The sequence below is a fragment of the Cataglyphis hispanica genome, chromosome 21 (genome assembly GCF_021464435.1).
Source record: "Cataglyphis hispanica isolate Lineage 1 chromosome 21, ULB_Chis1_1.0, whole genome shotgun sequence".
Lineage (NCBI taxonomy): Eukaryota > Metazoa > Arthropoda > Insecta > Hymenoptera > Formicidae > Cataglyphis > Cataglyphis hispanica.
The window spans coordinates 4055371-4079141 of record NC_065974.1 but is presented as its reverse complement, the minus strand read 5'-3'; the positions used below and the strand labels follow the sequence as shown (position 1 = coordinate 4079141).

The window sequence follows — 23771 nt, the reverse complement described above, 5'->3', positions numbered from 1 at the left end:
GCGGCGCGAAGGGAAAGAGGAAGAGGGAGAGAGGCGGATAGGATGAAGGAACAAAGAAAGACGGAACGGAGACGCGAGGTCGATTCGGTTCGACGGTGATGGCGATGGTAATGATGACGGCGGCGCGTAATGCCGGGCAGGGTGGAGAAGGCGAGACGCGTGTGTGGCGTGTGTGAACGACGAACGTGTGTGGAGGAGACGAGACCGAGGGGGTGGGGAGAGGGCAGGTAGAGGCAGGCAGGCGCGTGCCACTTAGCTCAGCGTGAAACGCGGTCACAGCCTCGGCACGTCCAGCTCGGCTTCCACCGAAACCGCAGTCGGTGCTTCCAAGACCTTTTTTCGGCTCTCGAGAGAAAGAGAGAGAGCGATCGGGTCCTCTCTCCACAAAGAGACCCGTCTCCCTCCCTCTCTCTCTCTCTCTTATGAACGAACAAAGGGCTAAAACCGAGCGGTTCCGATGACAAACGCAGGTAAAATATATCGTCGCCTTGGAGCGAAAATACGAATGGTATGTTTTCTGTCATTTGTTTCCGAGCAAAAAGGAAATATAAAACAGATGACAATTAAATTAAAGGGCTATTAGATTGTGGAAAAAAATTTCTCACCCTTTTTAAAATTTTTTTTTTTTTTTTTTTGAAAAAAAAATTAAACGATTCTAAGTTATAAGTTTTTTATTTGTATTAGCGCATTCTCTCTCTATCTCTCTTTCTCTCTCGTTCTGTATAAGATAAAAATCCTTATTAGTCTCAAATCTCCCCGATAAAGCGACATTGATTGATCATTTGAGATTGACGATACCTTCGAGAAATTGCGAGCAAAGTGTGAAATATCGATAGACGTATAATCTCCTTAGGAGGAGGGGGGAAACATTTATCCACGCGATTCGACCTCGAAAAGGGAGACGCGCTTATCATTGGATCGCGTAATAGAAGACGCGGGCGAACGGGAGAAGGTCTCTTATGCTGTCTTACGGGCCGGCGAAGACGACGGCTTGCCCCCGAAACCCTCATACCTCGATGCGCCGCCAGAGATATCTCCTTTTCCGCGGTTTTCTCTAATTGAACTAGTTTTCGAACTCACGGTCGGCTTTTTTCGAGACGCGTTACTCGTGACGGCACGAGTAACCTCCCCCGGGCCGCGCGCGCGATCGGCCCCTCCCCCCCCCGCTCACCCCCTCTATCCCGATGATTTTCTCTAATTAGTCGAAAAAGCGGTCTCTTAACAAACGCATCACGCTACAAGCGTACATCAACAATTCGCGTGTCGTGTTTCCAGATAATGTCTATTCTTTTCCTCGCCAAGTTATCAGCAGCGTTATCGGAAGAGCCGACTGAATTGTGTGCGATCTTTTCATTTCTTCTCACTTCTCTTCGCCGCTAATAATGCTTCGTACTTAATGTGGGAAATGTACTTAATGCGCCCTTGCTAATTGGAGCGTTGTGATTTTTCGCGACGTCGTGAAGCGGCGAAAGTGTTTGCCGAAGTGAAAGCACGGACCAAAGCGTCGTGTCTCTAAGTGGAATACGGTGAAACAGAAACGCCACGAGACGATATACGGGAATCGTATAACAGTGTATCCCTCCATAGGAGAGAGAGAGAGAGAGAGAGAGACACGCATTGCGATTCCCCGCGACTATGATGTCGACGTAACACGACAACATCCCGTAATACATAACGTCTAACGTCGCCGGGGATCAACTTTCTCGCGATTCAATCGAGGTTCGCGAATGCGACCTCATAATTGTGAGAATAATAATTAAGATATAATTGATAATTTAATCGGAAAGCATTGATAATTTCATGCCACGTTTTTTGTTTTTTTTTTTTTTGATATCAAATTTTAAATACTTTGGATATTATTATATTTTAATTATATTTATTTTTATATTGTTATATGTTATTTATTAAATTAAACCCTATTAAATTTTTGCGAATTTTAATCTTTGAAAATATTAATTATGGTATAATAATAATACCGACATTCGATCATGCTTTTTTTCGACGTCGAAAAGTGGAACGCGGTATTTCCTCTTGATATCGATGCCATGTTCGACAAATCGATTCTTAGCCTCGATGTAGCAACCCTTGCCTCGACTCGCGCTCGATCGCGGAGGGGAATCGTGTTTCGCGATCGGTCGCCCTCTCTCTCTCTCTCTCTCTCTCTCTCTCTCTCTCTTTCTCTCATTCTCCGTTTCTTCACGTATCTTCTCGAAGACGAGACGGCGATGTCCTACATTCGGGACGCGAGGCTCCCACCGTGTGGCCTGCCCCTCTTTTCCATCGGTTTCTGGTCCCGGTTATATTTAGTCGATATTTCCCGCCGAAGCCGGTCAAAGCTGATTATTGCGCCAGTTCGAAGCGCGAACAAGGAATCTCCGCGATCGCGCTCATTCCGATCCATGGCCGGTTAAATTTTCGCACGTACACGCGCGAAAGAGCTGAGTCGACTTGGTCGACGCTAAAGACAACGTTAACGGCTATTTAACAGCCGTTTAAATACGAGAGGGCACAAACGACGGAGTGAGATTAATCTCTCACGATCTCTCCGACAGACTAAATTTTGTCACTATGACATTTCTAAAGTGCCTTTCATGAAGCCGGCTTTTGTTCTTGTGTGAATCAAGCACAGAACTTACAATGTGATCCATGCGATACTATATGTCATTTTATTAATACCCTTGACGATACTGTTAGACGTTACGGTAGGATCACTTTATCACTTCGTCTAAGACATCGTTCGAAAACTGTGGCCCGCTTTCGCAGCATGAATAAAGAAAAATTCAGGTTTTATCTTGGCAAAGAGGATCGACGAATATACATGTCCCGATTTTATGCAACTATGTTAAGAATCATGTACGCCATACGCGATGAAAGTATCAGTTTGCTGTACTTTCATTATAAGAGGGAAGCATCGCTTATCGTCTCTGGCACGCTATTTAAATATATTATATATATTTTATATATATATATATATATATATATATATATATATATATATATATACACACTTGACTAATATCCATTAAATATATTACATTATTATCTCTGACATAGTACAATTCCACAGATACCACAATGAGTAAGAGCCCTAATAAGAGCACTCTATTAACCAAGTAATTAATTTCATTGTCGCGTGCGTTATTCTCATTTAATTAACCGCTAGTTATTTACTTAATTAAAATATAAAAAAATATCTGAGAGAGAAGCTCTAACACAGCTATATAGCTATACCGTAGCAATGATTCTGTAGCAATTTTCGTAATCTTGTATAGTAGAGCGGCTCGCGCGATGACCATCATTTGTTATAATCTCGGTTGTGCGGAATCTGTGCCGCGTATTAGATACACAAACGCCGACGCGGATCGTCCAAAAATTGCGACCAAGGATGATATATCGGGGAGGAGGCGAGAGGGAGGGAGACGGCGGATGAAGTAGGCAGAGAGGCGCGAGGTGTAGGCAGGTTAAAGTAGGTAAATAGCCTGCCGGTGACCCGTCACCTGCGTTCTCGTTCTATGGAGAGCAATGTCTCTCTCTCTCTCTCTCTCTCTCTCTTTCTCTCTCTCTGTTAGTGGGAGGAAAACGATGGCGCGCGGCGCGGAAGATAAGCGCCCCACTACTTGATAAACGAACGAACGGATGTTTCGTTGCCGTTCCGGCAGGAACCCGCGATCGAGCAGAGCGGCTGCCGCCTCCTATTATCGCGACGATGATTCCTAGACGAGGAAAGGGGATCGTCGCCCGCGACAATCTACGCGCACAGATTGACCCCATCCAAGCGCGTTTCTCACTCGCACACGTTTCAGCAGCCGCTGATACAGAGTCAATCGTCGCGACTCGAAAAAGTGTAACGCGGCCGTCATTTAAGTGGAATGCGGGAATCCTACGTAATCAATGACGATTACGATGCAATTACGATGTGATTTTTTTTTTTTTTTTTCATTTACACATAACGGAATTAATAACGTAAAGGCAAATTAAACTTGAAGAATTTAAATAGGTAGCATTTATACTTGTTTTAAACTATGTTACAAAATTTAATTTACGGGGAAAAAAAAAAGTTTCTCTCTTCTATTAAATTTCCGTTGAGAAAAAGTCAACTTTGCATCTGTCACATATCTGATAAGCAAAGGGAAAGTCAAGGACAGCCCACATAATTAAACGTAGTTACAGCGACCGGTACAAGGCGGTAACGTCGTAACTCAGTAGGACATAAAAATAGATTAAAACTTCTAAGATGTATCGCGAGAGACTAGTCGTACAAGAAGCGACGATTGTTAACCGGCTTCTGCCGGCGATAAAACGTGTTTTTTTTTTTATCTCATCTACACGCCCTCGCCGACCGTCCTGAAATCACACAAACGCACGCTTCGCACGTATGTAACGTGCGTCGAGCGATGTAACGACAGCCCTGAGGCCGTCAGAATCGTCATACAAAACGGACGTCTAGGTCGCTCGATAACACTCACGTTATGGAGATGGCGGGCGCGTTATAGGCAGGTAGGTTAACAGATTAACAGTTTCTATATCTCGAGGGCAGTTTAACAACGGAACCAGGCCAGCGGAGCGTCGATCCCCGCCATCGTTCTCTCTCGTCATCGAAAAATTAAGCGGCGCTTGTGATAAGAACACGTTTCGCAAGATTACGCGACTTCTCGGCGAAAAAATACGCCTCGGACAATTGTGTCCGACATTAAAACGGCACGCGATGCTTCATGAATTAAAAGTCCGCTTGGAATGTAAATCCGTCGATTTAAATCATCGGGAAGCGAAGAAATTATTTTATTTAATTTCGCTATATTTATGAATTTATATACAACGACCTTGTTTCCGTTACGCGGGAATATACATATTTATAAATAATTATATGCGAAGATGATGAAAAAATTACAGCGTCACGAAAAAAAGAATTATGACATAAGATGACACAAGCGATGAGATCACGGTAGCGTTATTGCTCTCTTTCAGCCTTGGACTTTACAAACGAAAATTCGTTAAAGTCACAAAAGAGCGCGGGGGCTCATTAATAAAGGCAATCTATTATGATTGAAGGACGGGATGAAATAATAACGTTGACAGTCCGCGGAATTTATCGCGGTTCACGGACGCGTTCAACTCGGAAGCGATCGAAGCCACGAGCCCAGCCTGAATGCGAAGCGTCGCATTATTCAAATCGGCGAGCTGTTAGAGGATAGACGTCGTCGCGCGTGACCAATGTCCATGATTGACGGGCGAATCTATTGCGAGGCGAGCGAGATTGACATCTCGATGTCGCGAACTGGAATTCCTGGAGTAGCGAAATAAAATGTGCGTGGCTTAGGTCAGGGACGGAGCCACGACGGCGGGTCGATCAAAACCATCGCCGGTACCAATTGTGTGTGTTTATATATATATGTGTGTGTATATGTATAATAGATATATATGCGAGAGAACTCCCGTACGCGCAACGTTTTTTAATGAGAAAAAAAATCATTGATTTTACAAAATAATTATTAAAAATTCGTATTAAAATTCGCGAGGGATTTTTTTTTCTTTCCTTTTTTCTTTTTTTTTAAGCGAGCGAGCATTATTTTCTGGAGGATAATCTTCACGGAAATGTTCGATTGCGCGAGGATGATTACGTTGGCAGTGCAACCGCATTTCATTCCAGGAATTTTATCGCGGCGCACGTATACATGGTATGTGAACATTTCTGCAATGTGTGTCATAATTGGTTTGAGAAAAACATTTCTTAGGTCATCTTTTACGCTGCGAAAATGGCATACGTCAGACGTTGAATTTGTTAAAATAGGCGTATGAATTTACACGCGCGTATCCTCCGCGTTTTTGTTCATCGAGGTGAATTCAACATTAATATTCAACCGCGTATCTTTGCAAACGTGATTCGGCACGTATAATTATAATTAATTAATTAATTATAATAAATTTGCAACAATTGTTTAATACACTTAAATTCTTAAATTAATTCGACTAATTGAAGTCATTTAAATAATCCAATTTAAATTTATAATTCACATATTTTTTTCGAAAGTTTATAAATAATCAAAAAAATCATGAATATATATATATTATTTAAAAAAAAATACCTCTGATATATAAAACCAAAAATCTTAAATCAACTCGTCCCCGAAGATTGCTTAGCATATGTCAGCGTTCGACCGATGCGCGAGTCGCTGATAAATAACGGAGGCCATCGTTATCTCTCGTCGACCGGTTGCAAGGGAAACGGAAGGCGAATCTGAAAGGAGATGTGATAAAGTGTATCCAGAAGAAGGGGAGAAGAGGGGGCGAGGGGGAGAGGGAGAAGTAATCCCCCGTATCCAGGTAACGTGAGCGATCGATGGGGCGACGTGTGGGTGCGTTTACGTGTAACGAGGAAGCGCGTTCTCGCAAATGGACGGCGGGTGCAAGTGGAGTAGGTTACGTAGATAAGTCGTTATACATATATATATATATACACATATATACACACATACATATGCTCCCGTACGTAATTCGCCCGGCGAGTGGTCATGTGGGGCCCCGACCGGCCCTCGCGGTGCATCCTTTCTACGGATTATGGACACGCGCCATGGACGCGGGATATCTGAGCCGCTCCAAGATAGTAATCTGAATCGATATTGTAATCTAGATGGACGGGTAATAAACAGCTTTTTAACGATGATCCACTTAGATCTGCGTATATTAAAGACAGGGCGCCCGGAAATTTTACACCTTTAGAGGTTTCGACAAAGATCTATCGTATCGCGTTAGGGTCAGTGTATGCCTGTTTTATCTTACTATTTTATCCGCTAATTATATTATATATTTTTGTATAGTTTATATTTTAAATATTTGTCTTTATCTTACATCGCTGTCTTGAGATAAAAATTGACACTCTTTGCGCAGCGATAATTTAGATGTTCTATTATATGAGCAGCTGTTGAAACGTCTAACACACTGATTGCGCCGCGGCAAGCGTTTTGATCCCCCTGGAGAAATAGATCGCGCGATAAGGACGCGCGATAAGGCGTGCGAATCGCCAATTGCATCTCGTTGCAGAACTGCAATGATCTAGTTTCTTACAAATAGCTTCGCTCACATCAAATCATCGCAATCTTAATCGTATGCATAATGAGAGTAAATTTAAAATTTTTGAGATTTTATTATAAAAAATGTAAAATAAGAACAAATTAATACGTATGATTCCCCATTAAATTCTTGGATCAAAGTTATCTTATCTTAAATGAGTTACATAATTTTTGTATAGCTTATTTTTCAGCAAGATTCCGACGCTTATCGATATATCGCTTTTAACTCGCGCATTTAATTTTTAATCAGTAAGTGGACATTCACACATGTTGATCCGATTCATATTGAATCAAATATCTACAAAGAACGTATAAAGTAGAACGCATAATTATAAATATGTATTATTCCTGACTTTTTTAACGAGCTAATAATAAAACAAAATTTATTGTTTATGCTTATTAATTAACAATTAAATTATAAATTATAAAGACTACATTACTAGTCTTTGATTTAACAGGTATGGCGAGGAACGTAATGAGGGCCTAACGATCGCGCGCGCATATAATTACGTACCTAGAATTCCTAATTAAGGGCTAAAGACAGGACTGGGGAGGATGAATGTCGACACTGTCCGAATTATATCAGCCAGTTAAACGATTCCTAGACGGATTCAGCTCTCGCGGAAAAGAGCGGCTGCGCGCAAGTCGACCGAAACGAGGCTTCGGGTATCAAACTGGCCCCAAACGCCTCTCTGTTGATATTAGCATTTATTTATATCTCCTGACCTCAAATATGTGTAACGTGCCGAACGTCCCCTCTCCGACGTCGGCACGACGCGGGCACGCCTCCGTTTTCGAGGCTACGTCGTTCCGCCGCCTGCGAGAGAGCCCCCCCAGACTCCCCTCCCCTTATTGCCCCCCGCCAAATGCTTCTCCATCATCAAATCCCCGGTCGGTGGTGTAACGCACAGTGTCTTCTTTGTGACGTCACTCGTGCCGAGCGAGGGCGATCGTTTCATTATCACCCATGTGTAGCGACGGATTATAAAAGACGAGTACGATGGTCGCTCGCGCGCGAACCGTTTTCCGGCCTTTTCCCTTGTCAAATTTTACGGAACATCGCGGATCTTTATCATCTATCGGATACTAGCGAACCCACTCGTTTCTTCATGCGTTATCGCTAAATATATAAAGGTACATTGGCGCGTTCAAAAGAGACTATTATAGATAAAATATTCGAGGCTTCTAGTTTCTTTCTGCTCAATGTAATATTTGTTTGATTTTCATATTATTATTTCCGAACTTTGTATTCACGAATATATCGAGTAGAAAAATTTTCATGCTTTAAACAAAACTATTTTAACTATTATATTACTATCTATCTTTATGAGAAAAAAGAGAACATAAATTGTTCTCTCATGTTTTAGAATAGCTACTAATAATATACATATCTCTTGTTCGGCTATAAAGACAGTATACAGTGAATTTAAATTGTTTGTTTGAAATTCGAAAAGAAGTCTGGATTTTAATGGGTTAAAACAATGAAATAGAGAAAACTAAAGAATTAAGAAACTAAAAGATACAGAAGCTAAATATTTATATAAGAAAATTCAGAGAGAAGAGAAACATAACATCGATATATTTTTCTAGAATTTCAAGACGGAGAAAATAATTGTGTGTGTGTGTGTGTGTGCGTAAAGATTTCGATTTCCGAAATCGTTTGAATTTTGTCGACGATAAATCCACGATGCAAAAATACTGTTTCGCCATCGAGGCAGACGCGCGAGTGGTATAAAAAAAAGAAAAAAAAAAGGCAACGCACGCGTGTTTGAACGCGCGATCGATTTGCCATGACCTCGCTATCTCGAAAGCGGGGATGGCGATGCAATTTTTGATCCAAATATTTATAGCGCTGGACCGAGAAGCGCGTTACGCATGGACGAGTAAACGCGAATCATAACCGTATATACAGTAATTCCGAAACGACGCGCGTGAAATACAGTTGTATAACGTTTTAGCGATAAAATTAACGGTACACACGTGACATGTTCGCGCATTTATTAGCGAGGACGGCGAGGGTCTGTAAAATTAAACGAGATTGCGACGAAGAGTGTAATTTTTAATGTGATTAATTTTAGCCTGTTAAGCCTACAAAGTTGCATCAAATTCGTACAGCCTCGGCCAAGAGTGCGCTTTTAATAAATTACGGCGAGTCCAGAGAGCTCGAAACGTCATACGTTTTTGCGCGAATAATCATTCTTATTCGTATACAATTATTATTAAATAAAACATTTTCGTATAAAAAGATATATATATATAAAATTAAGATAATTTATTAAAATTGATTTATCGCACGCTTTTAATCGAAAGCTATTTCGTGTTTAACTTAACACGATTGACTGCTGCTTACTTTCGAAGCCAAGGCTATAATAATTAAATTATCGGCGGAAAAAGATAAAGCGCGACGAGGAGATAATGTTATTCTGCGACGCAAGAAAATCCTCTCGCGAAAACCTCTCGTCAACAGCTCGTAATAGCAATGCATAACAACAGCTTACGGAGAACGAGAGAGATCATAAAATATAATCAACGCGAAAAGGGTTAAACGGCCAAGACAGACGAAAGAGGTGGAGGACTGTCGGCGCGTCGCGCATAATGGCCTGACTAACGCGCGATGCTAAATGTGCGTGGGGGATCCTTCGTAATGTGGACATCCTTGGCATAAGCATAGAAAGCTAGAAAGCCTCGGCACCGTCTATGATAACCCAAATAAAACTAGTAGTCGCGCTCAATTATCCGACTTTGTTTCAAAGAGAAAACCTTCCTCTTGCGTTTTTCAACGAATGTAAATGACGGTGTGTCGCGAAACGCTCCGAAATTTGGACTCATCGTTCATCTCACAGTCACAGAATGACGCTATAAATTGCGTTTATCAATTTACCGCATCGCCAAAAATATAATTTTTTTTCAAATAAAAATATGAATTTTTTTAAGCAAATTTCTCTAAAGTCAAGAAGCAACGATCGTTCGTTGAACTTTGTTCTTGCGACTTTGTAACGTATCTTAAAAATATAGTAGGAAGATTCGAATCTGTGAAACAATAAACGGGATTCTCGGGGTTCCGTGTTTCTCGCAGAAATATTTCCCACACTCGACTGAATTCTACGCGAGTCATCGAGCGTTACGTGGGAGAAGTTTTGGCAATCGCGATGCGTTAAAAGTTTTTGCCAATCGATCGAAACGGTACGGCACGACACACGGATTAACACCCGGCATTAGAAAGTCAGTTTAGACCATTTTCAGACCGCGACGCGACGACTCCGACGACGAAGATGAAGGCGACGAGAGAGTTTCGCGCTCACTTTCCCTCGCCACGCGTATCTATCGTCCCTGGCGATCGCAAAAGGGTACCCGTCACCGCGGCGGTGAATTCGCTTTCGCGAATCCCGGATCGCGAATAGATGCCGACGATCTTATACGAAGTCAGCACGGTGGTGGGTCGAATAACGACGAGACCTTTCTCAATTACGGACGATAAATAAGCTGAATGTAAACGCGGGTTAGGAGAGCGACTCTCTCTCTCTTTACTTTCCCCCTTGAATTTAGAATCCTGTGTAATTAAGTCCTGATGTTCGAAACGGCGGATTCAGGATGAATCAAGAATTATTTTTTAATCGTCAAAGATACATACATTTTAATTTTAACGATTATATAAAACATAATATTTGTCTCTAAAATTTCTCTCTTGCTTACTAGATTTATAAAAATTATATAAGCGTAGGTGTAATAGCAGGCAATATTTAATAAAAAATATGAATAATTGGAAACATTGCGAAATCTGAATTCGTCCGGTAGAAATATTTCACTCGACTTGCAGATAAACAAAGCAGAATTGCACGACCTACGCTAGGCCGAGCGGATTTAATCATTCCGGCCGAGCGGGATCTATCCGCGAACCGCACTAAAGCGATAATCGATTAAGCAGAGGTCGACGGAAATTGGCACGAGAGACACTGACAGGCAGGACGACGAAGGTAACAAATGACGAAACCAAGGACATCAGTCCTGCTATGTTATGTCGAAACTATCATTGGGGAATCAAATAAATGTTAAATTATACGAAAAAAAATTATGTCTGACGAAATTCAGTCGCGTTAAAGCATTACGTCCGATAGTATTACGTAGCGATAAAACCCGGCTTTTTATACGACGAGTTAATTAATTAATGTGACATCGTTCGCGCGATGTTGTTAAGTAACTTTGAAAATTAATAATCTCCGAATTATTTCGACATAATTGTGCTTCCATTCGATAACTGTATGGTAAATTAATTAGTATAATTTTATTATTTACTATTAAATAAAAAAAAAAAACTATTACCAAATGAATTCATTATTAAAAAAGTAAAAAAAATTCTCTCGTATAAAATTGTCATATTTTATCATTATTAGCTGTGTATATATTACCGAAACTTATTTTGAAATTAATTAACTTCCATGTCAAGGTTTAACCTTGCTTTGATATATCTTCGTAAATGTCATGGAAATAAATACTTAAAATCGTCGATAGCGAGAAAGTGCGGATTATTTTACTTTTAGAAGCTTATGATAAAGTACACACGTACACATATATGTGTCGTGATAAAATTTATATCATGTCCGCGAACATTTGCGTACTGCGAAAGGCCTGCCCTTCGGAATTTCCGCGCGAATTTTCCACGAATAAAGCTGCGCGGATTTTGGATATACAGTGTGTCGTTCTCACAAGGGATCTTTTATACACAGCTTTTCCCCAGGGAAACTCGTGCTTTCTCTAAGCTAGATTTTCTCTTTGATAGAAACTTGTATTCTCCAAGTTTTAACTGGAAATTCTATTTCAAAATAAAGTGTGTTCGAAATCAGCTGTTCGTTTTCTTTTTTACTCGCGCTATCGAGTTTCGATTGTCTGGATATCCAATCACAAATAAATTCTTATAAATCGGTCATTTCTACAAAATAAACATATAACCATAAGTTTTAATAAGAAATAAAAATTTCTCTAAATAATAAGATTGTGTTGTATATCATTCTGTATCTTTCAAACGAACACCCAGTATACGCGGGCATCGTACGTCGCGCGGAATAGGAAATACGAGCGGTTTGTTGGTCGCGCTGTCAAAGGCGGGGTTGGTCGCGTATATAAAGTAGATATACACACAGACATCTACACATAATCAAACATGCACACAAACGCGAAGTAACCCATTTCGGGGTGGTTCGCTAGAACCGGTTTCCTCTTCCTGCTCCGTTCTCCCTCCCTCCCTCTCTCTCTCTCTCTCTCTTTCTCTCTCGCGTGTACCCCGTACATTTTCAGAGTTTCCTGTATCTCTGTGTGCCGTCGCTGAGTATTGAGCGGGGTGAATGCTCTTGCGCAATGCTCGTGCACGTACAGCAACCCCGACTCGACCTCGGACGGGCTCCTTCCTTCGTCTGGGACGATTACTACTCCTCTCCCTCTCCCCCTCCGACCGCCACCCCATCCCCCTCGGACGAGAGAGAGCTCGTTTCATTCGCGTCTGATTAATCGAGCGTCGATATTTGTCGTATTACACGCGGAATCGAATTGTTATCGTGAGCGCCTCGGATGTTATCGTCATGCCTGAGCCGTGATTGACAAAATCATATACAACACCATTGTTGATGGGCAAAACATCGCTAATTTTTCCTATCTAATAGATTGTCAAAAGAATAATCTCGAAAATATAATGAATTGATAATTTATTCTTCTAAAGCGTGCTTCGTAGATGCTCTAATTAATATTATCATAGAAATCAAAACAGAAATCTATTAACGATTTGATGCTGTTGTATGATGATGATTTGACGCATATTTTAAGTGTGTGTAATAATCGGTGGTTCTTTAACTCTCGAGTTTTCTGTGTATCATGTGACAGATAAAATTTGAAGTGGAATCTTATTTTGAATGTGATATCACAAATCGTAGATAATTTAAAATGAGCTTTTTATCATCAAATTTGATTTAATAATTTTTGTTACTTTTATTAAGCAGATGTTTTAAACAGGTCATAATAAACGATAGTAAAATCTGAGTCTCGCTTAAAAAAACAAAGTACACTTTTACGAATCCAGTGTTTCAATTTTATCTTATTGAATTAAACATTACGTAATGATATTAATGTATACTTATACAGATAATTGTCTCCTTTCTCTAAGTATCTCTAGATCAAGGAGAAGTATAGTTCTCCATTCTTCTAATTATCGACCCTCACTCACTATCTTGTACATCTTTTATTTATTGACTTTTATTTACTTTGGTCTATTTAATATCTAGATCTCCCTACAGCGATCGGTTGAAATATGTACAATGTGTTTTATCGCGAGAAGTCGAGTTGGAGCTAAAATTATTTGAGAGCTTTATTACGAGGGAGAGAGAGATAGAGAGATTCGGATAAAGCGCGAACACGACGACGATGCCGACGTCGACCTAGCTTCTCGCTCGTTAATAGAGCCACCAATGACGCCACACGACGGATATTAGATACAAGCAAAACTAGTTACACGAACGTTACTTCGCACGTGCATCGGATAGCGGCCGGAGAGAGAAAGAGAAAAAAAAAAGAGCGAGAGAGAGAGAGAGAGAGAGAGAGAAAGAGAGAGAGGAAACGACGATGAGCCTTGACGAGGGAATTGCTAACCGGTGATCGGCGCGGCGATTAACGCTGGAAAAATGATTTCTCGGTCACGCAACGTGACACGTAACAAAGCCACAAAGTAGCTAGGACAAAAGTTCTATACATGCGTGTGTGTGTGTGTGTGTGTGTGTGTGCGTATGTATACAGGGTATCTCATCACTAACCCCATTTTTTTCAAATGACGAATACTTTAAGTCGATCAATTAATATTTGATGGAAGTCTCACTATATGTGTCAAAATTTGTAAAATATTGCAGATATTAATTACCTTCGCGATTAAGACTTCCATAAAATTTCTATATAAAAGTAACATTTCCTCCAGAAAATAATTTTTTGTCGTTTAGCTTTTCAACCCTGAAATTTAATACGTGAAAATTACTTCTCGAAAATAAATTTGACAAATTTTATAATTATATTTTGCAATCAAATTTTCATTATTTTCATTAACAGCTGATACGAAATTCATCGGAGAATGTATTATTTTAGCACGATTGAGACATCTTGAATAAAATACGATTAGGATTCATTGCTAATTAAGCGACATTGTGTGAAGCGACGATTGTGTGTGCGGTAAAAGACGAGCCAAACCCTTTTCTCCGTGTCCCGACAGTCTCCTCTTCGACCTACGTATGGCCTCGATAATAATAATTATGAAACTTGGCCGCGATAGTGAAAGTATCGTCTCGTACAGGACGTTTCATAATCCGACGCGAACGAGCGACGATCATCGCCGTCGAATTCGAGTCGTTTCGAGGCGAAAGCAAATCTCTCCCTCGTTCGTTCGTGCATCAAATCTCCTCGAAGAAAGGTATGGAGCGACGGTTTCCTCAGGGAGAATCGTAACTCGGAGAAATTAGTTTGTCTTGGCAAAAGTGAAATCGATGAAATAGTTGCGCGAGGTTAACGGAATTAGATAGAGAAAGATACCGCGATCGATACATGAAAGTAAACGGTTTTCGGACTTTCATGAATCCGAAATTATTATCAACAATACAAGCTAAGCATCGTCGGTCTTGGAAAAAAAATCTTCGAGTATTTTTTTTTTTAAATCATAAATATAATAAAAATATATATAATCAAATATCAAATTATATATAAATTTTTTTATAAATGTCGAAATATCGCATAAGTATATAAAAATCTTTTAATTTTTGCACGTATTAAAAATTTAGTCATTGGAATTTTTTCTTTATAATTTATCAAATCTTAAGAAGATCTTATGATCAATGATATGTAGAAAAAAGATTCTAAATGAATGATTTAGAATGAGAATTTCTCGACGCCCACCTCGACTTGAATCTATTGAACAATGAATTCGCGAAAATTACTTCCGCGTTATAGAAATTTTAATGAAACTTGAGAGAGAAATCTCGCACGATCTGAACAGTCATAAATTTGACATCACCCACGCCGCGATTTGTACGCCAGACGCATTCAGGACAATTTGACAACTTTCACTCGACGATAACTGAATATAATTCTACGACTGGTTAAAAATCGACGAAATCGTTCTCTCGTGCTATTATCATGAGAGTAATATGCAAAGTGAAAAATAGCCAGTCTCCTTTTTATAAGTTTTTACATCAGAAGCGTCATTATTCAAGATTGAAATATGATATTACTTCATGGACAATTTTTTTCAATATTTATGAAGAATTATAAGCATAAAAAACATTATAAGCAAAAAACTCAAGGCGAAAATATTTGCAATAAATAAGATAAAATGTAGAAAAAAATGTAAAAGACGCAATATTTTATTAAGAAAACTTTGCTTTTCGCAATATCAGCATTATATTTAGCAGATGCCATTCTACTCTTATTATTCACTTTGCAATCATAATGTGGACATTGTGTTGGATTAACATGTTAAAATATTCGATATTCTGCCATCTATTGGTACGCGATAGAAATTAATTTCCCAACAATGTGTAAATTTGCAGAGTAGATAAGATATCAAAAGAGGGAGAGAGAGAGAGAGAGAGAAAGATTAATATTATGGAGTATTATATTATTTTACAAAATAGAAAATCATTCTCTAAAAAAATGTATTCCGTTTAATTGTAAAAAAAACTCATTTTACCGATTTCTTTTATGTAAAAACGTAGATATTCAATGTTTTTTTTTTCTATTAAACACATTTTTATAATAACAATACTGGTAAAAACATTCATACTATATCATTGTCAAACATAAATAAATTTTGCAATATGTTTAAGTAGAACACGTCTATAATACTATTTCGTGTTCTTTTTGTAATATAAAATTTTTATAATAAATATTATCTCACACAAAATGTCAATCAAAAATATATAAAATGATTTGGAAACTTCCTTGCTTTATATCAAACATTAAAATCGTTAAACAAATAAAATAACAAAAAAATAATTTAAAAAATTATATTTTTGAAAAAGCTAATCAAAAGTATCCTGCGTGCTATTAATTACACACAGCTGTGCAGTGTTTTTCTTCAGATACAGTGTGTAACAAAAATAAATGTCACTGCATATAACATAAAAAGTGAAGCACAAGTAAAAATAAAATAATAATGCATGTAGTAATATGCAGAAAAATTCAATTAGACAATACAAACAACAAATAGCATTTAGACCTACACTGCTCTACATTATCAGCAGTTAAATAATTTATGTTCCATAAAAATTTATTTATGTTTTCTTTCCCTCAAAGGGTAAAGATAGCATAATTTAAATAACTCACATGCACATGCAGAAGACAGCAATAAGTTAATGCAGCTATACCTTTCCAATTTCAGAACCTGTAAAACGAATATATTTGTTTATATTGTTTAGATTTTTAGATTATAAATTTAACTGTATATATATTTTTAAAATTAAAATTTATATTTAAATTCAATATAGATGAATTGAAAAACTGTGATGTCCACTGATAATTTCACAATATTTCCTTTGCTAAATCAATATTGTAACTCAATTTCTTTATTTCACATTTTCACAGCAACGAAAGAAAAGTTGAATGTATATAAAGAAAAAAAAAAAAAAAGATTGCTACCTTTTCTGTTCATAAATTCCAAAGATTCCGCATGACGGGATGTCAATAGAGTCGACGGTTTGACAGCGAGATGAAAAAAGATGTTTGCCAGGAACGTCCTTACGTAGAACATCCGCTTGACGGATATTATGCAAGTGCCATCGCAATTTTTCACAGGAAAGAAACGTCACACGCCGCTAATACTTCGCCACGATTGACTCGGCGCGGCGTTTCTCTCACTCTTTCTGCGACGACAACTCGATCCGAAAGTCAAGGTTGCGAGCGTCCGCGCACGTGCGACTTATCAGTGTAAGGTCAGAACGGTCAGATGAGGGACGACGCCGCGTGTTATTTACAACGTTGTCAATCGACGTGGCCCGGCCAACGCAACAATCGCGCAGGCATTTATCGAATTAAATGTGCGAAATAAATCCTGTGCGTATATCACTCGCGGATATTACGCGTGTATTTTATATGACACAACGCAACTGCGTGCGCGTCAGACGTGGACTGAAAATTTCTCTTTTTTTCCCGGAGCAACAAAAACGAACAAAATTAGATCGCGAGACAACGGACCGATGGTTGGCGCCGATCGCGATGTTCGAACTGATTGCGATTATCGAAGTCGCAATCGACGTGAATAACTTCGCGCTGTTTGTAATATCGCGCGACGGATAACCTAACTTAACCTAACACCGTCACTCGCTTTCAGTTTCACTTTGACACTTCCCGATAAATCTGTCATCTTGTAAGCGACGTATAGAAACGGCGTCTCACTAATCACTGTGCGCGATTATTTATTGAATACATCTTCGTGTATGAGCACTCTTTGTCGATTTTTTTACATAAACATAAAAGATCTTAATGTCGTGGGAAGGATACAATTGGCACTTTCGTTTGACTTTGTTAACTTCACGATGCTCCACGAGCATCGCCACAGATTAATAGACGGATAGCCAAAGGCCCGCATGAAGGCGCGACCGGTATTTCCGTGCAACACACTTTGCCCCTGGTTTGAGTCTGGGCTAAATTCTGTTGATTTTATCAAAAGACGTTGTCCCTGGTGGGAGTCCAGGTTAAATTCCTTAACCGAAGATGGTGAAATTGGCCCAAAGTGCACTTTTTGCACTTAAAATAAGATTGGTATAATCGAGCATTTGAAGGAGAGGAAAGAGAAAAAAGTGAAAATTGAAAGTATAAGCAAACAGTAAAGAAGAAAATAAATCTAATAACATTTAATATGACTGATATCAGCGTGATTGCAATATTACAAGCGCGGGCTTCTGTCTATAACGTGATCGAGATAATAATATAAAACGAGAATATGTCAAAAACTAATAAAAAAATATTACCTACAATAAGTATATTGTTAATAAAATTAATTAGTAATGTATAATAAAGTTTTATAAGAATTTGATAAATGATCGTTAAACTCTATTATTTTTTAATTAGTTATTTCACAAATCACATATAAAAATATATTTCCTGAATCTCATAAGTCTATATAAATTCATTAAATAAGTTATGATCCATGATGCTCCATGAATTGTTTAAGGAGACTCTTATCTAGGGGTATGGTTAGATGTTCGGTACCATCAAACGTACGTTTAGCTCGTACTAATTTATGATCTACAAACTCAGTTAATTGTGCTCTTAATGCTAAATCGGAACTGACCAAAAACTGTTCGCGCGCTGCTCGATATAGATCCTTGAACGGCATTCCTAATTAGTACATATTATTAGATATTTGCCACGTTAGTTATTATGATATAATAAAATATATGCATGATCAATGATTACCTGTGAAGTTATTGCTGCTATTGTTCAACTGATATTTGACAAGGATTAAATAAATTGTTCGAGCATTCGAGGTGAGGGAAAGGAAGACATTTTGAAGGGAAGATAAAGCAAGTTCACCACTTTGTTGAACCAATAGGGAATTCTCATATGCAGTTTCAGCTTGATATGGCAAAAACGTTGTTGCATCCCACCAGTAGAAATTAAACTTTGCTCGTTTAATATGATCCCAAACTGAAATGATAAATCTATAATATAAACTAATGGTGACTCAATTTGAATTTAGCATAAAAATAAATATAAACTTACGTAGCGGTGCATTGATATGATCGACAGACGCTATGATTCTAATATTGGGAATGACTGCTAAACTAGCAAGAATGTTTTGAGCTTTACTTGAACGTAGCATTATACCATCAATATTATGAATTATTAAATAAAGCCGATCATCGGGATTATTGCTCAAAATCTTTTCAATAAGTTCTAAACAATCATTAGGATTTGTTGGGCAACTTAATTCCAGTAAATTCACTATTATATTATCGAGTATCTGAAATAGAATTTACAAATTATATATTTTTAATATATTTCTTAATAATGCAATAATATTATTTATGTATACTTCACTTACATCTTTTATTGATAAACTGGGAAAAAATCCATTTATAACCAATGTTGGATGATCAGCTATGATTTCATTGTGAAAATCATTAATTAAATTTCTTTTTGAGCCTAAACCATGGATTAACAGACTGTAACCTTCTCTATAATTTAATGCAAATTTTAGAATTTATAATCAAATTTTATATTATATTAAAAAAATAAAAATTGAATAATATAAAAACGATACTATTCAATACTTACTCCATTATAAATTGCCACATAGAAAAAAACGATTTGTAGTTTTCTGTTAATGAACAAATACGTTTCTTGTGTATCGTAGAAATATGACTTTGGTTTTTTAATAATTCATCTAATGTTTCCTCAGTAAGACGAGCATTTCGAAGCCTGCCTAATGTATGATCAGATGTAAGTATCTTTTCCGATTGAGATTCAAAATATTCATCAGTCTTTATAAGCTTGAAAAATTTTAAAATATTTACAATTATACATTATATTAATAATATATGTAAATTTATAATGCTAAAAATGTTTATTTTATATGTAACATGCTATACAGATACACAAAACAATACAAACTTTCATACAAACTTTGCACACATGTTCTCATACTAATATTTATTAAAATAAACTAAAAGTTTTAGTTTTAGTTATATGTGTTCGAAAATTAATTGTTTTCAAAAACAAATATGCTTTTATCGATTAATATCTGGATCATAGCAAATGCATAAAATAAAAACTATTTCTGCATTTGTAGATAAACAATTTTTAAAATAATACAATACAAGAGTTTCTTACTCGCATATAAAAATACATACTTATAGTTACTTAAACTAATTACTAACAGAAGAGACATTACAGTAGAATAACTTATAAAAATGATTGCTTTGTGGTATCATATGTTTTGCTAATGTTTCTTTCATTTTAAATGATGAACTTCAATAATGAAGAACATGCCAAGATACACACAAATTTAAATTTATCCAATGTATCAAATCTCTTCTATTATGAAAAAAAGTATTTTTATCTTATAAGTTGAAAACAATTAATTAACACATGACTTTTGTATTTGATTATATTTACCATAGCTTTTGTGTTTATTGATAAATATTATATTTAATTATATATAAATAGAGTTATGTACATAATTAATACTATATATAGTTAAGTAATCTCAACTTACATAATCTTTGTAAGCAACAGATTTATGTTCTCTTCTTGTTCTTCTAGGTGTACTTTGTATTTCACATTTTGGTAAAGATTTCTGTGGCCTACTTGGTTTGTATCTCCTTCTAATATTGTTTTCTTCCTCACTTTCATCAGAATTTTCACTATCTTTATTTTCATCAGATATCTCATTAGATTCAGAACTAATTTCTATATCTGTGGGTACATATTCACTATCCTCTGATATACTTTCATCACCACTTGAATTTACACTAGGCAAACATCGCTTTCGCGAGATTACTAAATATAAGAAAAAAAAATTAAAAACGATATAAAAAAATAAACATTTTCTTATAATTCATACCAGAATCTGTTCAAAAAAATATAATACTTTTTATTTTAATGTTCTCAGGATCAGATTTTAAATGTTTATTTTTTGAGTTTGTTTCAACAACTCTTTCAAGAACAATTTTTAAAGTTGGAAGTGTTTTGAAACTTTTTGGAGTCTCAGGTGTACGGCACTGATTGGCTTTAAGCATCATGCTATTCTTTTTAGTTGGTGTTTGAAATGTATATAATTTTCGTCCACTTATATCCTTTTCAGAAAACAGTTCTAACAGAGAAAAAGAAAGAAATACATCAAAGCATATAATATTAAATAAAAATAAATTATATGAATAAATAAATAATGATACAAAATATAACAAAAATTTATAGAAATCTTTATCAATTACCAAGTGGCTTTTGTACATCTTCTTTGATATCTACAAGTTGTTTTTCTATTTCAGTTTCCAATGTATCAATTGGTGCTATAAGATATAAACACACTATGTAGGCTATGACATGTACGTTCATATGATATAATTTAAAAAAATATAGTGTATATATATATATATATATTAAAGAATATTAAACAAATTATAAAATGTATGTATATCGAATTGTATAATATTATAAATATATTATAATAAATTATATTAATATAATCTTACGAGAGTTCTCGCGTGTTTCCTCGAAGCTATCCTCCGTGTATTTCACAATAGCTTTTATTCGCGTAGATCTCCTCAAATTCCTGGGAGACGTCATATTTCACACATGCACTGAATTTTCGTAAATACAATTGAAATTCTTTACGTTGTGTTTAATTATTAAAGAATCAAATACATAGCACGAAAAAGAATTCCTCCATTACTATCTGATACTCTGTTACAATTCCGTTGTTTGGCGCCATTTAAGAATTTTTTGAGGCTAATATTACATTTGTACGACAAAATCTTAATCGAATGTTTCGATTGGCTATCGAATAGAGAATTTCTAGGGTTTCAAAAATTTCTTGCGATAACAGCCAATCAATATATAGTGTGACAAATATAATGGCGCTGTAATCAAAAGTACATATATCACTTCCTTTCTTAATTGAATTGTAACCTATCAGCTGTTGCGCGCCATAACACAGCCACAAACGTGCTTAGAAGGAATATTTTGTTATATATTATATATGCTTTTATTTATATACATATAAGTTGAATTTATTTTTTGACAAATATGACGGATTCTACTAGTGAAGATTTGGTAACGAAATTAAATACACAATTGAATAAATCTATGGTTTTAATGGAGGACGCTGTAGATGCTCCGCCTCAAAACCATAAACGTAAATCTATTACAATTAATACAAAAATGCAACCACATAGTGCAACTAATAGTCCTGCGGTTAAATCCCGTAAGAGTATCTTGAAGAAATCTGACAAAACGTTGAACGAAGATTCAGCAAACAATGAAGTTGAGATGAATGGTAATGCTAAAGAATTAAGCAGTGTAAAATCTCGGAGATTATCATCATCTGCCTCGGTTTCATCAAGACCACATACTGTAAGACAATTATATTCTTGAAAAATTAACTATTAATTATATAAAAAGTAATTATATAAAAATTATATCTTTCCATATATTTTTTAGCTTCAAGAAATAGTTCAGAAAGAGACACTAGAAGAAGAAAATATATCCTGCACGTTTAGTCTGGACGATATATCGGACAGTGAAGACATTTGGATCATGGATCTTCCTAGATCAGTAAGTTATAATTAATGAATAATTTAATGAAACTAAGTTAAAGAAAAATAAGTTAATGAAATATTATACAAATTTTCTTAATGTTTTAAAATATCAAGGACACAATCTTGTTTTTACATAGATAGATACACAAGAACTTCGTGGTCAAATGATAGCCTTTGAAGATAAATCAAAATTTAAAATTAAAGACGAACGATATTGTATAATTGCGCAACATACGAACTATAATGTTACGTGTGTTTTTAATACCAAGAAGACTTCACACATGTATAAGACTGGTAACTTATTTCATTCATTAGGAATCAAACAAAACAAAGAAAAAATGCATATATTTTTTTTGTACATCATTTATGTATTAATTTTTTAATATTTTCTATATAGTAAATATCAAGCCAGCTGGTTCATTATCTATAAGGAGGAAATTATCTGCAGTACCGGAAATGAAACCAGTATCTATAGAGAGCTCTGGTGTACAATTCCCTAATGATTTAAAAACAAGACATCCATTGTTTGGTGTTATTCGTGAACGTAAGAGAAGATCGAGAAAACGTAGCGTACCTAAAATAAATTAGGAATGTAATAAAACATCAATTAGAGCAGGTTTTATATATAATTGTGTCAAAGAAATGAGGTATTTGATATAAGAATTTGTGTAAAACAAATATCTCTGCAAGAATTTTTATCTTTTCACTATAATGGTTACAAATATTTGTATAAATATATTTTTATGGATGCATTTGTGCAAACATAAATCATACGACGAAGATATTCAGTGCATTCAGAATAAAATATCAAATGTATGAAATATTCTATATTTAAGAGATACAGACTATGTATTTATATACAGTGAGCTATTTAAATTAAATAGCGTTTAATTTCAATTTTTTTTTAAACATTGTGTCACTGCTAAATATCTTTTCAAGATTATCACATCAATTTTTAATGAAAAAATGTAAACTTTTTGTATCTAATGCATCTATGATAAATCTTGATATCATTTAAAATATTTCGCTCTCCAAATTGTCCTACACATTGTAATTATGAAAAAAGTATTAATTTATCTCTACTATATTATATGAACTATCAATTATTTTAAAAGACTAAGATCGATGTAAATTTTTCAGGATGTATCTAAATTTTTTAATCATGGAAAGAGATTATGAACAGCTGCGAGCGGCGCAGACTCGTTAGAAATTTCCGGAAATTGGGCAAATACAAACAAAGACCCTATCATCTGTCACATCTGAGAAACAAAGTATGAAATAACAGATAAATACATTAATTTGCCTTACAATAATGTTTGTTTATTTTAACTATTACAGTTAAATATATTAGCCGTGTTATTTATATTTGTCCTAGTCTCATCTTATCTCAAGTTATTTATTTTAGTGACACTTTTCGCGACGCCTA

The 23771-nt window shown here is 36.2% G+C and overlaps 3 protein-coding genes across 6 annotated transcripts in view; 1 reads left to right on the top strand and 2 right to left on the bottom strand.

Moving 5' to 3' along the window:
• LOC126857285 (protein roadkill) overlaps positions 1-17283 on the bottom strand; it is a 71348-nt gene extending 54065 nt beyond the window's left edge. Inside the window, exons 1-2 of one of the 2 annotated variants that reach the window (XM_050606554.1) lie at positions 16725-17283; positions 16413-16470 (exon numbers count right to left, since the gene is read on the bottom strand). The gene's annotated coding sequence lies outside the window, so the exon portion shown is untranslated. The remainder of the gene's footprint in view (positions 1-16412; positions 16471-16724) is intronic. The other variant, XM_050606555.1, reaches the window with a different exon arrangement.
• An 841-nt stretch (positions 17284-18124) lies between these two features.
• LOC126857284 (origin recognition complex subunit 2) lies at positions 18125-21506 on the bottom strand. Its single transcript, XM_050606548.1, has 9 exons — positions 21281-21506; positions 21023-21097; positions 20680-20901; positions 20305-20588; positions 19365-19579; positions 19132-19264; positions 18810-19050; positions 18504-18734; positions 18125-18425 (listed from the first exon to the last, which is right to left on the bottom strand). The coding sequence occupies exons 1-9, from the start codon at positions 21372-21374 to the stop codon at positions 18226-18228; spliced, it is 1695 nt and encodes a 564-aa protein (XP_050462505.1). The 5' UTR covers positions 21375-21506; the 3' UTR covers positions 18125-18225.
• A 213-nt stretch (positions 21507-21719) lies between these two features.
• On the top strand, positions 21720-23762 carry LOC126857287 (uncharacterized). Of its 3 annotated transcripts, XR_007688476.1 has the most exons (6): positions 21720-22160; positions 22248-22361; positions 22483-22639; positions 22743-22889; positions 23486-23616; positions 23751-23762. XR_007688476.1 is itself a non-coding variant. In XM_050606558.1 (5 exons), the coding sequence occupies exons 1-5, from the start codon at positions 21834-21836 to the stop codon at positions 23494-23496; spliced, it is 756 nt and encodes a 251-aa protein (XP_050462515.1). In that variant the 5' UTR covers positions 21720-21833; the 3' UTR covers positions 23497-23642. The 3 variants fall into 3 exon arrangements, 2 of the variants coding, with proteins under 2 accessions (XP_050462515.1, XP_050462514.1); XM_050606558.1 differs by lacking the exon at positions 23751-23762 and having other exon boundaries at positions 23486-23642; XM_050606557.1 differs by lacking the exons at positions 23486-23616; positions 23751-23762 and having other exon boundaries at positions 22743-23392.
• The last annotated feature ends 9 nt before the right edge of the window (positions 23763-23771 follow it).

What these genes read in the sequence shown, in the direction of transcription:
- LOC126857284 (XM_050606548.1), bottom strand. Translation starts at nt 21,374, where the DNA reads ATGACGTCTCCCAGGAATTTGAGGAGATCTACGCGAATAAAAGCTATT. An exon ending in GGAAACACGCGAGAACTCTC is followed by an intron (nt 21,098 to 21,280) that starts GTAAGATTATAT and finishes TATATCTTATAG; the next exon opens with CACCAATTGATACATTGGAA. An exon ending in TGAGAACATTAAAATAAAAA is followed by an intron (nt 20,589 to 20,679) that starts GTATTATATTTT and finishes TCTTATATTTAG; the next exon opens with TAATCTCGCGAAAGCGATGT.
- LOC126857287 (XM_050606557.1), top strand. Translation starts at nt 21,834, where the DNA reads ATGACGGATTCTACTAGTGAAGATTTGGTAACGAAATTAAATACACAA. An exon ending in TCATGGATCTTCCTAGATCA is followed by an intron (nt 22,362 to 22,482) that starts GTAAGTTATAAT and finishes GTTTTTACATAG; the next exon opens with ATAGATACACAAGAACTTCG. An exon ending in TTCACACATGTATAAGACTG is followed by an intron (nt 22,640 to 22,742) that starts GTAACTTATTTC and finishes TTTTCTATATAG; the next exon opens with TAAATATCAAGCCAGCTGGT.